The sequence below is a fragment of the Mycteria americana genome, chromosome 17, assembly GCF_035582795.1.
Source record: "Mycteria americana isolate JAX WOST 10 ecotype Jacksonville Zoo and Gardens chromosome 17, USCA_MyAme_1.0, whole genome shotgun sequence".
NCBI classification, from domain to species: Eukaryota; Metazoa; Chordata; class Aves; order Ciconiiformes; family Ciconiidae; genus Mycteria; species Mycteria americana.
Window position 1 is genome coordinate 3,711,257 of NC_134381.1, and position 14,944 is coordinate 3,726,200.

The following is a 14,944-nucleotide window of genomic DNA, read 5'->3' on the forward strand; positions in this document are numbered from 1 at the left end:
CACTCAGCTGCTGGAAAATTAGTCCAGAATGTGCCTCTTGAGAACGGGGGATGTAGATTTTTAGTTTTGGTGATTAGCTCTGCTCACTCTGATTTCTGGATTAAATCGGATTCCTTCACATCTGCCTGGGTGCCCTCATCCCATCTGCAGTGAGCATTTAAGTAGGTTTTTTGCCTCTTTAGCAGAACCAGGCAGCAGCACCCTCCTTAAAGAACCGATCCCCCAGCAGAGCTCCGAGATGCAAAGCCTTTCTGACAGCTCCCACTGTGCTACATGAGCCTGTCTGAATGCTGCCTCCCCCAGGGTCTGTGCACAGAGACAGACCCTGACCGTCCCAATCAGCACATACACACGCAAAAGCCACTTCCTTCTATTGTCAGGGGAGCCCAGAAAGTACGTAAGGAAAATGCGTCTACCTCTCTTGTGGGCTCTGCGTTAAGTGCGGGAGGTCGGTGAGCCCCACGCAGCCCCTCCAGCTGCAGAGGTCAGCCTAATGTGTGGCAAATGGAGACATCTGAGCAGGCTGGTGGAAGGAAAATGATTTTCCTCTCTTTGTTAGAAGACGTTTCATTAAGGAAGACAATGGGTGCTGATCCTCCACCAGCCTAAATCCAGAACTCCACCCTGGAAGCCAGTGGGTTTACTTTGATTTTATGCAAAAGCATAACTTGACTTGCAGTCCTTAGGAGGAAAGAAAAAAAGCCGTCCCTTCCTTCATTGGCTAGGTAGGTGACCTATTGCATGTGGTGGTCAGAAACCAAGCACTGTGCTGAAAAATCAAAGCATTAAGGCAGTGGAGGTATCCTCATCATAATAGATGATAGAGACAGAAAAGAGCAGGTCTCTCCAGGGGATAAAGGCTCTTTCATCACATCTGCATCTACGTGTGACTCTCCTCGTCTCCGGGGTCTTTTCACGGTACAGAGAACAGTTTTCCTTTCTTCCTTGTACTTTTCCAGACTCCGGTGCTGCTTGGGCTGGATGGTCCATCCTCACCTCAGAAGGATGCCACGGGTTTAGAGCAACAGCTCTCCTGTCCCATTAGCCGACAGGGCAGTGCAGCCTGGAAAGTGACCCCTCTGGCTGGCTGTAAGGGGAAGGGGCTGGTGGCAGGGCCCTCAGGGGCAGATTTCCAAAAGGATCCTCAGGGGCAGATTTCATTTCCACTCGCTCCTCCTGCCAATCTAACTTCTCTTGCTCACCGCTAATTTGCTCATCCAGATGTTTCCAGGTGGGGAGAAAGGTGCTCTTAATTGCGGGGAAGCTTTGTAGACTGTTTAAAAGCTCTAGCTGTGCTATACGATTTTTGTGCGCAGAGATTTTAACCCTTCAGGCTATACCTGAGGCTTCCAAGGGTGGTGGCCATGCTTTAGAAATCAAGATAACTACTTTCCAGAGGGCTTGTTTCATAGTGCCTAACGCGTGTGGGGGCAAACTAACACTAATGAACCTGCTGGCTTTCCCTGCTCATGTTATCTGCCAGCCATTCTCTCTCCATTCCTATAATTTCTTTGGCTCAACCCCCTAATCCCCCATCTCAGCTGAAAATTTCCCTCCTCCTTTTTTTTTTGGTTGCTTTTTAGGGAATTGGTGCAAAGTTGGATACTAACTTTTCACCTTCCTCCCCTCCTTAGCAAGCAGCAGAACTCCTCCAAATCCAAGTCCGTTTGGGAGCAGAGGACCAGCCAGATCCGGATGCACAATTTCCGAGCCAGCTGCGAGGCGTTGTACAACGAGCTGGATCCAGAGGAGCGGGTGCGTTACGCTACCACCCTTCACATCAGGCCAGACATGAAGACTCATTTGGATCGGCCGCTGGTGGTAGAGCCGAGGGGCGAAGGGAGGAACAACATCAGCAAGCTGAGCCCCGTGGATGTGCAGGAGGTGGAGCAGACCAAAGTCAGCTCTACTGATGGGGCAGAAGCTCCACGAAAGCACCACCGGCATCGGGATAAGGACAAACTGGGAGAGCAGGAGAAGGGCGATGTGACCAAGGATGAGAACGGGGAATCTGGCGCCAACAGTAAGGAGGAGCGGCACAGGCAGCACAGGAGCCGCAGCAAGGAAGTGGAAGGGGGGAGTAAGGAAGGGAAAACTGATCGCAACAGGAGTCAGGAAGGGGGAAAGAGGCACCATCGCCGAGGGTCGGTGGAAGAAGGTGCTGAGAAGGAGCACCGTAGGCATCGGACTCACCGGCACTCTGCCGAACGGCAAGGCAAGGAAGGCAACGGGACGATCAACGGGGCCAGGAGTGAGCGGCGTTCCCGACACCGAGGAGGGTCGAGGTCTGGGAACCGGGAAGGAGAGCCCAAGGGTGAGAATGGAGAAGAGCCTCACAGACGGCACAGGTTCAGGAACAGGGCACTGTCGACGTACGATTCAGTGGAGAAGGAGAACGGGGAGAAGGAGGGGGAGGCTGGCGAGAAGGAGCACCGGAATCATCAGCCCAAGTGAGTGAGTGCTGCGTGGCTGGACTCGTCCCTGGGACAGCTCAGGGGGGCACGAGTCCCCGGACACGTTTCAGGAAATTACTTGTTCCCCTCCTTATGGCATCCCCTACTGTTCTTCTTGCACTCACACCAGCTACCACCATAACCTGCAGTTCCGTTTTGCATAAATCAGTAATGACAGAGGCTACCAAAGATTGTTTTGGTCCACAATGGCCCATAGAATAGCTCAGTTTTAAGGAAAGAAATATCCTTGATGTAAATACCAACAGACCCTCTAGGACATAAAATGGAGCAGAGAATTTCACAGCCTCTGTTTCTGAGGGACATATTTTTAAATGGCATCCAGTCTTGCTTGTAGCCCTTTGGTTTTCTTTTTTTTTATGATGAGCCTGTCAGCTCCATCACCAGTTGTTACAGCACGTGGCTTCTTCCATTAAGAACAATGATGTACCCCATTTGGTTTAATTCTCATGTAAGTCAAGTGAGAAAAATAGTACTCGTGAAGCATTTAGAGTAGTTAATAAAGAAGGATAGATTGCCTTTTCAGCTTTATTAGTCTGATGGAAAAGAAATTTCACTGGGATTCTTTAGAATAGAGTTCATGTCACCGTGGAGAGCTGTGAGTGGCACTGAGATAATTTTCCTGTCTATATTATCTTCCTTTCAGATGGATTTCAAAACACTTTGCATACTGTTTAGTTTGATCACGTGCACAGGCTCACTTTCCTCCTCACTGAAATATAGCCACTGCTGCAGAGGAATGCAGAAACTATTTAGCCACTTACAGCAACATTACAGAGTGGTTTAGGACTGGAAAAGAGAATCACCAAATTTAAATAAGGCCTCTGGAGAACATTAAGAAGCAGAATGTCAGACTTCATTCAGAAACCAGCTAATGCTGGAAAGCTAATGTCACTGTTACATGCAAGTGCCATGTGGTCCTTGCTTATGAACCTCAGTTCCGAGTCTCATTAAATTGAATAAAGTTACGTTCAGTGGAATAGTTCCTTTTAATGTTGTACTTGGATGTTGGTTCTGAAGGTCTCGGAGGAAAAGGTCACATACTGTGCTATCAGTAAGTTGTCCTGCAGTCTGTGACTTTTCTGCAAAGGACTTCCATGAACAAAACAGTCTATGAAACCTAGCAGGAGGTGCAGCATCAGGGTACATATGTTCTTCTTGGGCCATATTTAATAAAATCTGCTTTTCTGCCTTAGGGAGAATCAGTGTGAGATTGAGGCTAGTGGAAGTGTGAGTGTCCCTGTGCACACCCTTCCCAGCACCTATCTGCAGAAAGTGCCGGAGCAGCCGGAAGATGCTGATAACCAGAAGAACGTGACGCGGATGATTCAGCCACCTCTGGACAAAACCACCACTGTGAACATCCCTGTCACTATCACTGCCCCGCCGGGGGAAACCACTGTCATACCAAGTGAGTGCCTTTGTCCCCCTGCTTTTCGCTATGAAATTGCCAGAAAAGAGCTAACTTTCCAAGGAGCTAGCAGCACACACTGGGTGATGGGGGCTCTCCTAGCCACCAGCATCCTTGCAATAGGTGGACAGGAGACCTTGTTGTTGATATAGGCTCTACAATTCATGCAGCCTGCAGGAACCCGAAATGGGTTCCTGGGTCACCTGGTGGCTCTGGAAAACACCATGTAAAGTTCCCTGGAGATGGCTCACTCGGAGCACATCCACGTATCTTTGCGTAAGAGAAAGATGAAGGAGCAAGAAAACCAGCAAAATGTAGGAACTGAGAGCTGTGCAGCAAAATAAGCAACTTCTGCAGCAAACCAGTCAAGACCTTGTTGTGAGCACAGGAGTAGGTCCTCTGCTTTATCACCTTCCTCTGCTGCCATGCTGCAAGCTGCTACACCATCAGTGCTGTGCTACTGGTGTTCCTCTGGTGTCCCAGGGGCCTGACTGGCCACAGACCCCTCAGCAAAGGACAGGGAAGGCAGTGGCATTGCATTCAAGCCCACAGACTGAATTCACACTTCTTGGCTTATTAGCTGACCCCACTGTGGAGCAGCAGGTCTTTCATGACTGCACAGCTATCACAGCATCCATCGTATGACCCTGCTGCTTTGGGTTCCTGCAGGCTGTGTAATTTTAGAGCTTCTTGCAGTCCTCTGCATCTCAGTGTCAGCAGATCCACCCTAGCTTGTCCTTTTCCAGAGCTCTGTGCCTTGGGTCTGTCAGTGTAGATTTACACTGCTTTGCAGACAGTCCCAAGATCCCTGTGCCCGTGGTCTGCTCTGCAGCCACCCAGCCACCAGCCTGTTCTGACCAGCTTGTGGCTCACCCCTGGCAGTGTAGGCACAGCCTAGAGAAGACTTGAGAGCTGGGGGTGCCAAGGAGAATTGCAGCATGAAATCTAAGAGGTCCACGTTAGATTGCAGGCTGTCAGGACTCTGCTTTCCAAGACGCACAGCCAGAAGCTAGCCGTTTCTACATGTGCTTTTTCACTGTGTTGTCAGCCACACAAGACTTGTCTTTTTTTTTTTTTCCCTTCTTTTTTCTTAAATGGTAATTTTACTATATTGCAATACTGAGTTCCTGTCAATCACAATTTATCAGCCTCTCTCTTTCCTGGCCATTTTCTCTGTATCTGGCTTGAGATACAATAAGCAATTTATTGAACATGTCACTCACACACAATGAAATGTCATTTTGTGGCAAAATAAAATAAAAAGTAATAAAAACCCCCTGCACCTAAACATTATAAGTGGGTGGGGTTTTTGGATTCTAGGTCCTGTGATTTAATAGACAAGTGTATATATCTAAGAAGAGAATTTGCAGGATAAAATGTTTTCCAGTTCATATATTGGAAATTATCTTAAGTAAATTATCTTATAAACCCACTGCAAGTAAACTTATGGAAATTAGAGACTGTATTTCTAACCTTTGGGAGTGAGGTTCAGAACAATCTTCTAGAAGGGGATCATGTAAGTTAAAAACCTGATGTGAGATGGAGCTCGACACCTTTATACATGGGAAGCTCTGCCAAAACTGGAGTGCTCTATGCAGGCACAGAGCTAGGGGGTCCAAGAAGGCCCTTCAAAGTCTCTGTCCCTCATGCTGGGAAGTTCAGCAGTCTTAGCCCCAAAATTATTAAAGCTCATCTATGAATTTGCTCTTTTACATGTTCCAAAGCCTGATGCTACCGATCTATGGGATCAGCCTGTGCTACTGATCTATGGGAGAACGTACAGAATTACCTGGTTGGTTAGACTTGCTGTCTTTTTTTTCTTTCCAAGGATCCCTAGCTGACCATCTCTCCCTAATAATTTATGGTATTTGGAATGGAATTTCCATCCCCCGTTTGGTAGCTCTTGTATAAATAAGTGTAAGGTTTCTTTGTTTGTCTGCACTGGGCATCTTCATTTCCTGGCCACTTCTGATATGTTGCTCATCAGTGCAGCAGTTAAGGAGTATAATTGCAGTGTATATCATACTGTAGTAAATAGCGGTGATAATAATCAAATGATTGTTCATCACATTTAATCAACATATTCAAAGGCTGTTTGCTATCCCAGCTGCATTGTTTGCATATCCAGCTGTTGCAGGCAGCCTGCTGTGTGAAGACTGCAGATACATTTTTAACTCTCTCATTTCTTTTTTTCTTAAATTCACATTTCAGTGAACAACGTTGAATTTGAAAGTAAAACAGAGGAGAAGAAAGATGTCGATGACTTGACGAAAAATGGACCTAAACCAATCTTGCCTTACAGTTCCATGTTTATCCTAAGTCCTACAAATCCGTAAGTCCTCTGACTCTATAATACCACTTACGGGTTACAGGTACTTCAAGTATGGGTATTCAAAGCAATAACATTAGTTTGATCTTCATCTCTGCCAGTTAAACACATTGGGAAATGAAATAAAAGCTTATGTAGGCTGTGGACCAGACGCTGCCTTTCAGCTGGGCTTTCCTGGGGGAATAAATTGCCAGATAGGGAAAAGGTGATGCTTTAGGCAGACCCTTTCTAACTGCCCTGCGGACGGCCAGGTGGGCAGTTATTTGCTCAGTCGTAGATCACTAAAGGGTGGGAGTATGGACTATCACTGGGAGAAGACATTATCAGGAGAAGCAGGTTGGGGGATGTTTTTGATGTCAGCAAATTCTTGCAGGTTCCTCATCTGGAATTTGTGCTCTTTCTGTACTAGTACCCTCGCATCACTGAAAACTTTGAACTTCTGGGAAAACATGAATATTTTTCATTTGCCAAGGTTGAGAATATAGCTTGTGGGATCTGTTGGGATTACAGCATTTCTTCCGCTTCAGGCACCTCTGCCTCATGGGGAGCTTTGTACTCAAAGCCTGTAAATTCTAAATATGTTGCTCTGAAGGGCTGCAGGACTAGACAAGAGCAGCAGGCGTTGTAACAATTGTAGCATGAAGGCCTGTGAGTCATTTTAAGCAGTAACTTAGGGCAACGGAGGGCGTTTGAAACTTCTGCCAACCCAGAGATCTGCTGGGAGTAGATGTGATCTTTTCTCTCTGGCTCAGGTAGACTTGTTGCAGATCCTAGACGTTGCTCTCTGAGGTTGTACTCTGCATGCTCAGATACCTAAGGCTGACTGAGGCCCTTCCTTTGGCAACTCGATTCAAGAGAAGAATGAGTGCTCCTACACCTCCTGCCACTCAGGACTGTGACATCCTGGCTGCCTATGCAGTCAGTGGAACAAAATGGGCTGCTCCGTGTACTGATCTTTGACATCAGAAATGCATCTGTGATGGAAGCCATGGTCAGGCACCCCGGGACAGCAGGCAGGCTGAATACTGTCTTTAAACACAAGTGCCAGCTGTGTAGTTCAGGCTCCAGCCCTGCATGCTCCAAGATGATATCGCTATGAGCACTGAAGGAATTAATCAGTGGGAGAAGTCAGAGACTATCTCTCAATGCCAGCTATTAGAGAGGGAGAATGACCCCAAACTACCGCTAACCTAATCTCATCTCCAAAGGAAATGAAGACTCAATACGTGCCCCTTCTGTCTCAAACCCACCAGAGAGACACTGGTGTTTCCCCTTTGCCTTCTCCAGCCACCTGCCAGGTAGACCTCAGGACACTTCAGTATAACTGAGCTGAAAGGCCAGAAAGTTTTCCCTTTTCAGAACACTGTGCCGAAATAGCGTTTTGCTATTTCAAATAAGGCAAAATGTCCTTTGAATTAATGTAAAAGGCAGCTAAGGGGAGGGGAGAGCATTAGATGAGGTGCACTCATAGTGTAATTATACTTTCTGAGGCAAATCAGAGTTATGGAGCTTGGCCCCTGTCTGGTTGGATAAGGAAACCGTATTTCCCTCATATTTGGTAGCTCAAGTCTTTTTGTTGTGGAGTGACCACCAAAAATGGGTGTTAGGTGCAAAATGCTAATGGCAGCAGTGCAGCGTGGGAAGCTAGATGGTCCAAAGCCCCAAAGAGTCTGATATGAGGAGCGGACCGGGCAGACAGAGAAGCAGCAAGACATTTTTGTTTCATACATATGCTGTCTTCTCTCACCTCGTCCTACAGTTATGACCTTCTGAGCCTTGTAGTCCAGGATTTGGTATGTTGTTTCAGTTATCTTGCAGTTTCCTTCAGCACACCCACACACATTCCCCCAAAAGCTGTACTAAAAGACTATTCAAAAAACAAAGTTCACTAGGAGAGAGGTATTATAACACAGGGCCAAGGGGAAATAACAAGACAAAGATCAAACTCTAGGAATGTCAGCAACTTCTTTTTCTTCCTCTGGGCAAGATGCAGGCCCAGATGGATCCCCTCAGGTGTTTTGGCTGGTGCTAACTTCTCAAGAGAGGTCTTTCTGCTTTCTGGGATATGAAGGTTTTCACCACATCTATTGCTAACTATCTCCCTTCCAAGCCCCGTTGGGGATGCATGACCTGGGTGCTGCTAGTGGGCAAAAGAGTTCTGAGAAGCATAAATGAAATGTTTTACTTTCCAAGTGCCACCCACCCTCTTAAAACAGACATGCATTTAAAGTGATTTCTCAAGCACCACTGGCAGTTTACAAATGCTCCTGCATCTCACTGCTGGTTATGAATGATGAAGATCTAAAAATAGGGACTTGTTATTTCTCTGATGAATTGAGTTTGATGCATGAATTACAGTTACAAATGTTATTGAAAATGTTGCCTTTCACTTCTGTGGATTCACCGAGCACATAGATGATAATCCTCTTCTGTCAGACTGATAACCATAGTTAAGGGATCTACAAACGCACTTTTCTTCATGTTATTTTGTATCAAATCTGTTTCCTTAGTATTTGTAACTCTTTTTCATTCTGAAGCCATTAGCAATCCAGAGAAAATGAATATATAAGTGGATGTGAAAAATAAATTTTAATTCTAACTGTTCAGATATTTGCTTAGAGAAAATGTGGTACAGTAACTGAATTACACCCTCAGATAACAAGGTTGTTGGTAAGTTACACATATAATTTGATTCTCAGGCAGAACCTAAGTCTTTTATTCAGCTGACAAATATGGTGCAAATGTAGAGTTCTCTGTGCAGTTAAGTATTTGTGAATTGCGGTCAGATAGAGTTATTAGCTGAAATTTGTGAATAGTTTTGCATTGCTTAGAAATTGAAGCATTTGTCACTTTTCTTGGTCATAATTTGTGAAGAAGAAGATTAGGTAAAAGTAATCAAATCTATTACTGTGAAGTATTTGTGCAGCTTATAAGACATAGCTTAGAATAAAGTGCAGGCAGAGGTACTTGGCAAGAGAGAGGTTGCTAGAAGTAATACTCATAGTTACCAAGCCAGTTTCAGCTAAGAGTCCCACAGCGCATAGCATATATCTCAATTTTAAAGGGATTAGTTGATATTAAAAGGATTTCAAAACTCGTTTTGAACTCACAGGACTTTAGCCTGTGAGTTCAAAGTGAAAAGGATTGGGGGGTACATAAACATAATTTGTAAAATTGAGTCCGAATGCTTGAAAGCTCTCAATGCCCTTTTGACAGATGGCATTGCTTTGCAGAGAGGGTGGAGAGCAGTGCAGAAATGTTAAATGTCTTACTTTAAATCTCACCACAGATCCATTGCACACTGAAGTTTAAAGCCGTTGATCCTAGTTTTTATTTTCTTACCATTATTGTCTTAGGCATCCTAAAGGTGATATTCCTGATAGTAAGGTGGTATTCCTGATAGTATTCCTTATATTCCTGATAGTATTCCTGATAGTCCTTCTGCCAGTCTTTCATACCACAGTGCTTGACTTACAGCACCTGCAGTAGCCCTGCTATGTGCTCACTTTGTTTGCAGGATTCGGCGTCTGTTCCACTACATTGTCAACCTGCGCTATTTTGAGATGGTCATCCTCATAGTTATAGCCCTCAGCAGCATTGCCCTGGCTGCAGAAGACCCCGTCCAAGCTGAATCACCGAGGAATGATGTGAGTACCAACCAACATGGCCAGAATAAAGTTGTTCTGCTTCTCCCAGCAGTTATGCACATGGCATGTCCGTTCCCATCTCCAAAGGATAACACAGTGCACTGGCAAGTGCAAAACTGGAGCTTTCTTAATAACATACTCAGATTAGCTTGTTTCACTATCAAAATGCTCACAATTCCCGTCCCTTTCTGCTGCTTCAACCACATCTGAGTTTGAGAACTTGGAAATTATTGGTTGTTTGGTTGGTGTGGCTTACGTGGAAGCAGCCTGCAAAGCTTGCACACCATTCAGCAATGGGAAAGGCTTCCCCAGTCATAAGCCATGGCTGACATTGTCCTAAGATCCCCTGCTCCTGCTAGGGTAGAGCCTGAGGAAGTAAAACCAGATACGGCTTTTTATCTTGGTGGAGCATGGTAGCAATCTCCTAGAATTAGTAGAAAATCTACTTATCCATGGATGTCAAACCAAACTCGGAGGCTTCATAGATGGGCGCTGTTACGAGCAGAAGTAGGAGCGTGCCACCTTTTACATGAGAGCATGCAGCCCAGGAGCGTTCATGAAGCAGATAGCTGGGTGTCTTTTTTCAAGCACATTCATATGAGGACACTGGCACAAGAGCTGGTTACAGTTACATGGACAACTGGGAGTCTACACAATGGAAGATTAAGTATAGAAATTGCAAGATGCAGTTACCTAATTTTGGACTCTTCAGTGTAGATAGTTGCAGTATGTGGATATCGTGATATTTATATTGACTTAATATCCATTCACTATGTATAATCATATGAATCTGACTGTGAATAGGTGCACCTCATCCACAGAATTATGTTTAAAATTTGGGCGACCTATAGATATTTGAATGGACTGGTACTGCATTTACCAGGATGTGTACTGAGTTCATCCACCCCTTAAACAGATTAAGGAACTGAATTGCTTCAGAGCACAAGTTGGCAGACCAGGTCAGAGCAGGAATTGCCTGGCCTGGTCTCCTGCTTCTGAATCTGGTCAGTATTAGCTTTTTCCAGAGGAGGATCCGCAAATCCCTATATCAGTAATGAGCTGAAGTAGCTACGAGCAATCTCTCTTCCTCATCCTTAACAACTGTGGAATCAGTTTTACAAAAAGAATTTTATCACTCTCTTACTCTCCCGAGGTCTTTAATAATACTATCATCAGCGACAGCAGAAGAGAAACCCAGGCTGCTACACAGGTGTTGGCAAATAAGCTCTTTAGGAAAGGATATTCAAATATTTCGATTTGAAATATCCATTTTGCCTTATTAAACCTGTCATATATGCAGGCCCACTGAAGCAACCCATGGGCATGCATACTGCAGTCTGGCAAGGACTGGAAAAAAAAGTTGCTGTTTAAATCAGATGATTCAAGTTTGTGCCTAAACTATTTTAAAGCCTCCCATCAGATGATACTTACCCATTGCAGCAAACAGCCCATTGCTCGAATAGACTGTTTACTCTGCTCGTGTGCAGATTATTTCAGTGTGTAGTCTCCCCTAATATGCATTTCTCTTTCCTGTTTAGGCTCTGAAATACTTGGATTATATATTTACGGGTGTCTTTACCTTTGAGATGGTGATCAAGGTAAGAATTTTTCCAAGCAGAAAGGTTCACCTTCCCTTTCAGATTTACACTCAGCTGCTTCTGGGAAGCTGGAGAAAGAGGGTGGAGCACGACAGAGCTCGCTGGGGCGCCTGGAGAGGTGGTGATGATGGAAAGCTTTAACTCAAGAACAGCACTCGGAAGTAGACGGTGCACAACAGATGCCTTTCTGTAGCAGCTCTCTTGGTTTCTTTAATCTCACATTTTATGGAGGAAAATAAGGATATCTTTAGTAGCTGTGGTTGTGTAAGAGGATAAGAAGTGTGAGTGCCTGATGCAGAAATGTCTGTGTGTGGCTAAGGACACAGGAGCTGATAGACCTTACTGAGACACGTCCCATTCTTCCCTTTTCCTTTGATGCTGATCGGGTATATTAATAGCAACTAGTTCTTGGCCTGTCATGTTTCAAAAAGTTGAGGATTTATCTTTTTACTTTACTCAGTAGGATGATAGGTTTTGCTAAGACTGCGGGGCAGTACTTTCCGGAAAGCACCATTCTAACAAAGTCAGGATTTATTCTTGGGGTAATGATGGAGTTAGTTTTACTGTCAGAGCAAGATGCAAAAGAGATGCAGAATAAAGAGCAGATTTTCCCTTGTTTGTTCAGTAGAAGGATTTGAAGCTATGTGAAGAAAGCAACCTTACGTGGGCAGTTGTAGAGCTCTCGGAAAAGCAGATAAAATGTCTAGCATGCACTATGAGACTCACCTGTAGAAGATCTTTAGCAGCATTGTAAGGAGAGACTCAGTCTCGTGCAGAAGCAAGCCAGGCTGCTACGCTGAGCAGCATCTTTCAGCAAGTGCTCTGGAGCAGGAGTATTTCTTCGTTGCATTTGGCTGTGGGTCTTCCCATCCTCAGTTTGTGTTTTATCGTGTAATATCCTATGCTAGTTGTTAATTCCTGCTAATCTGGTAGGATTGGGGTAGAATAAAATTAAGCTATTTGGATGTTTCACACACACATTGCTGTTCCCATAAATCAATGCATGCCTGTGCAAAGAATCTTATGTAGCAGTTAGTACTCTTGTCTCTAGCACTTTGGTTGCGGTTTATTGACTTCAGCTTCGGTTTTGACAGAGCTCTCTGTGCCGATTAGAGATGAGCAGCTTGACTAAGTGTCTAGATGTTGCCCTGCTGCTGTGAAGCCCTGAAGAAGAGTTTATGAAAGGTCATTTGGTCAAGGACATTCCTCTGTACCTCGGTAGTGTTGATTTGGTATTTGTTTTATTAAAACTCTTTCTTTTCATGTGTTTCCTCTGAAGATGATTGACTTGGGGCTGTTACTGCACCCTGGCTCCTACTTCCGTGACCTGTGGAATATCCTGGACTTCATTGTGGTCAGTGGGGCCTTGGTGGCATTTGCCTTCTCGTAAGTACATTTTCCTTAATATCCCAATTTCTAGGAAATAAGTTGCAGAGGAGGCAGGACCCTGGCACAGAGGTAGTTGTAGCATAGTGTTTGTGGCTCCATTTCTCAGTGAAATGTTCAGCTTCTGCCCTTTATCATCTTGCAGCTGGGGGGAAGAAAAAAAAATCCCTAAATTTGTGTTGTAGCATCTCTTGAAGATTCTCCCAGCTTTAGGATGAGTCCATTCACTGTTCATTCAGACATTATGCAGGGATTTTTGTGACCGTTTGGACAACTTCTTTTCAAGGACACATTGTAACAGTTTGTGGCAGTCCAGTGTCTTCAGGCAATTGTTTTAAAAATTGTTCTTACTATTAAAAAATAGTTAATGAAATCAGCTGATAACTCAATGAACTCTTTACAGAACATTATTTCTGGAGTCATGGAAATTTCTGGTTCATATACTTTTGGTATTTCTCTTTCCTCCTCCTCTCTCATTCAGGGTACTTGCATTTCCAGAGAGTTTCACTTCTAAGGCTAATTGCTCCCTCCCTCGATCACAGCTCTCTATTTATGACGTTAAATAATGTTCCGTGTCCTTCTTTAATGTCATGGAAGATTTTGAGCAACAGACACAGAGGAATTGCTTTTTAAAAATGAAGATTAGCTTTTCGTTTGAGCATTTTTCTCAGAAGAGACCGGAGGAAGAGCAATGCAGGTTCTTCAGAGCCTGGGGAGCTCAGAGTTGGATGATGGAAAGAAATTTTCCGTGTGTAGTTCTGGGCCATGGAATAATTATATTGCAAATATTTTCCTGAGAAATTCTAGGAGATGACCTGGAAACAGGCTACAGGACTTGGCCAGTTTAACCTTCTGCTAAATTAGCCTTGAGTAATTACGGTGAATATTTAGCAGTCTGTGCCCAAACTCCACTCACCTGTTTGTTGACATGATGATTAGAGAAGGTGAAGAAATTAGCAGTGCTTTACTTGCTAATGAGAAAAAGCATTCACCTTTGCCAAGGAACTGCGGAAGTGTGTCTTGTGTATTTCAGACTGACGGTAATTTTTAGGCAGACAGCCATATCCGTTGCTCCTCTTATGTGCTCTGCTGATGAAAAACACTGCCATGTCCCTTGCAGCACAAAAAGTTACTGGGACCTTTCTGCTAAGGTTGGCCTGGAATATTTCTCAGGAGTTTTTTGTTTTCTGAGGTGTCAAAATTCCTTTCACACTAAGGCTGTGAGATTTGTATTTTAGATCTTCTATTCTTCATAGCAAATGCTGGATAAAAAAAGTCTAAGCTAGTTTGTCCAAGGAGTGGGCGGAGAGAAGGAGATCAGATTGACATTGTTGGTATGATTTTTGAGCCAGTTGAGGAGTGACACTTGGGGATATTAGGGTCTGGGCTTTCTGTGCCCAATCCTACACCAAAGAATTGTTTAGATCTTGGAGCAAGTCACGTCCAATATAAGTTTTTCAAAGGGATGCTGCCCTCTCCTTTAAAGACTTTGTCCCTATTCATTAGAAATTCGTTTGTCAGAGGAGCTGAGTGCTCTGTTGTAAGCAAGGTTGACTTGAGATGGAATTGCTGGTCTGCTCTGGTCAATGTCTTGCTTACCTAAAATTTGATATCCAAAACCAGGCTGCTTTTTAAGCTTAGCTAGACATGTGCGTGGCTTAGTTTACCTGCACATGAAATATATTAGCATAACATCTTTCAGAACTGGATGTGGTCAGACTGAGTTAAGCAAAAAACTTGCTAAACTTTTGTTTAGTAAGTAATGGAGCTCCTCTGAATTAAAGAGAGGTATAAAAGTAAAATAATATTAGTCACAATTATTAGTTTGCCAAACAATATTACCCAAGTCTGTGGTTCGCTGAGAATTTCCCTTTTCCATTAAGAATTCAAACTTTCAAGGAAGACTGGGAGAAGGGGCATTCTGTGAGCCCTTCAGAGCAACTCTGTGTGCTGTGAGAACAAACATCTGGGTTTGCCTTTAAAACGTCGTCTGTTTGAACAAGATTTTCTTTTGGACAAGTTATGGATTAAAATGAATAATTTTTAATCTTTCTGAGTCTTTTTGTGCTCAGGTTTTCTATTGCTTGCTTTGGGCCACGAAT

General features: G+C 44.2%; 1 protein-coding gene across 1 annotated transcript in view; it reads left to right on the plus strand.

Annotated features, from left to right (window-relative positions):
• The window catches only part of CACNA1B (calcium voltage-gated channel subunit alpha1 B), a 298,439-nt gene that overhangs the window by 216,480 nt on the left and 67,015 nt on the right, over positions 1-14,944 (plus strand). Inside the window, exons 20-25 of the mRNA XM_075519947.1 lie at positions 1,635-2,450; positions 3,668-3,882; positions 6,094-6,214; positions 9,729-9,858; positions 11,397-11,456; positions 12,736-12,842. Coding sequence (XP_075376062.1) covers positions 1,635-2,450; positions 3,668-3,882; positions 6,094-6,214; positions 9,729-9,858; positions 11,397-11,456; positions 12,736-12,842 — 1,449 coding nt within the window. The remainder of the gene's footprint in view (positions 1-1,634; positions 2,451-3,667; positions 3,883-6,093; positions 6,215-9,728; positions 9,859-11,396; positions 11,457-12,735; positions 12,843-14,944) is intronic.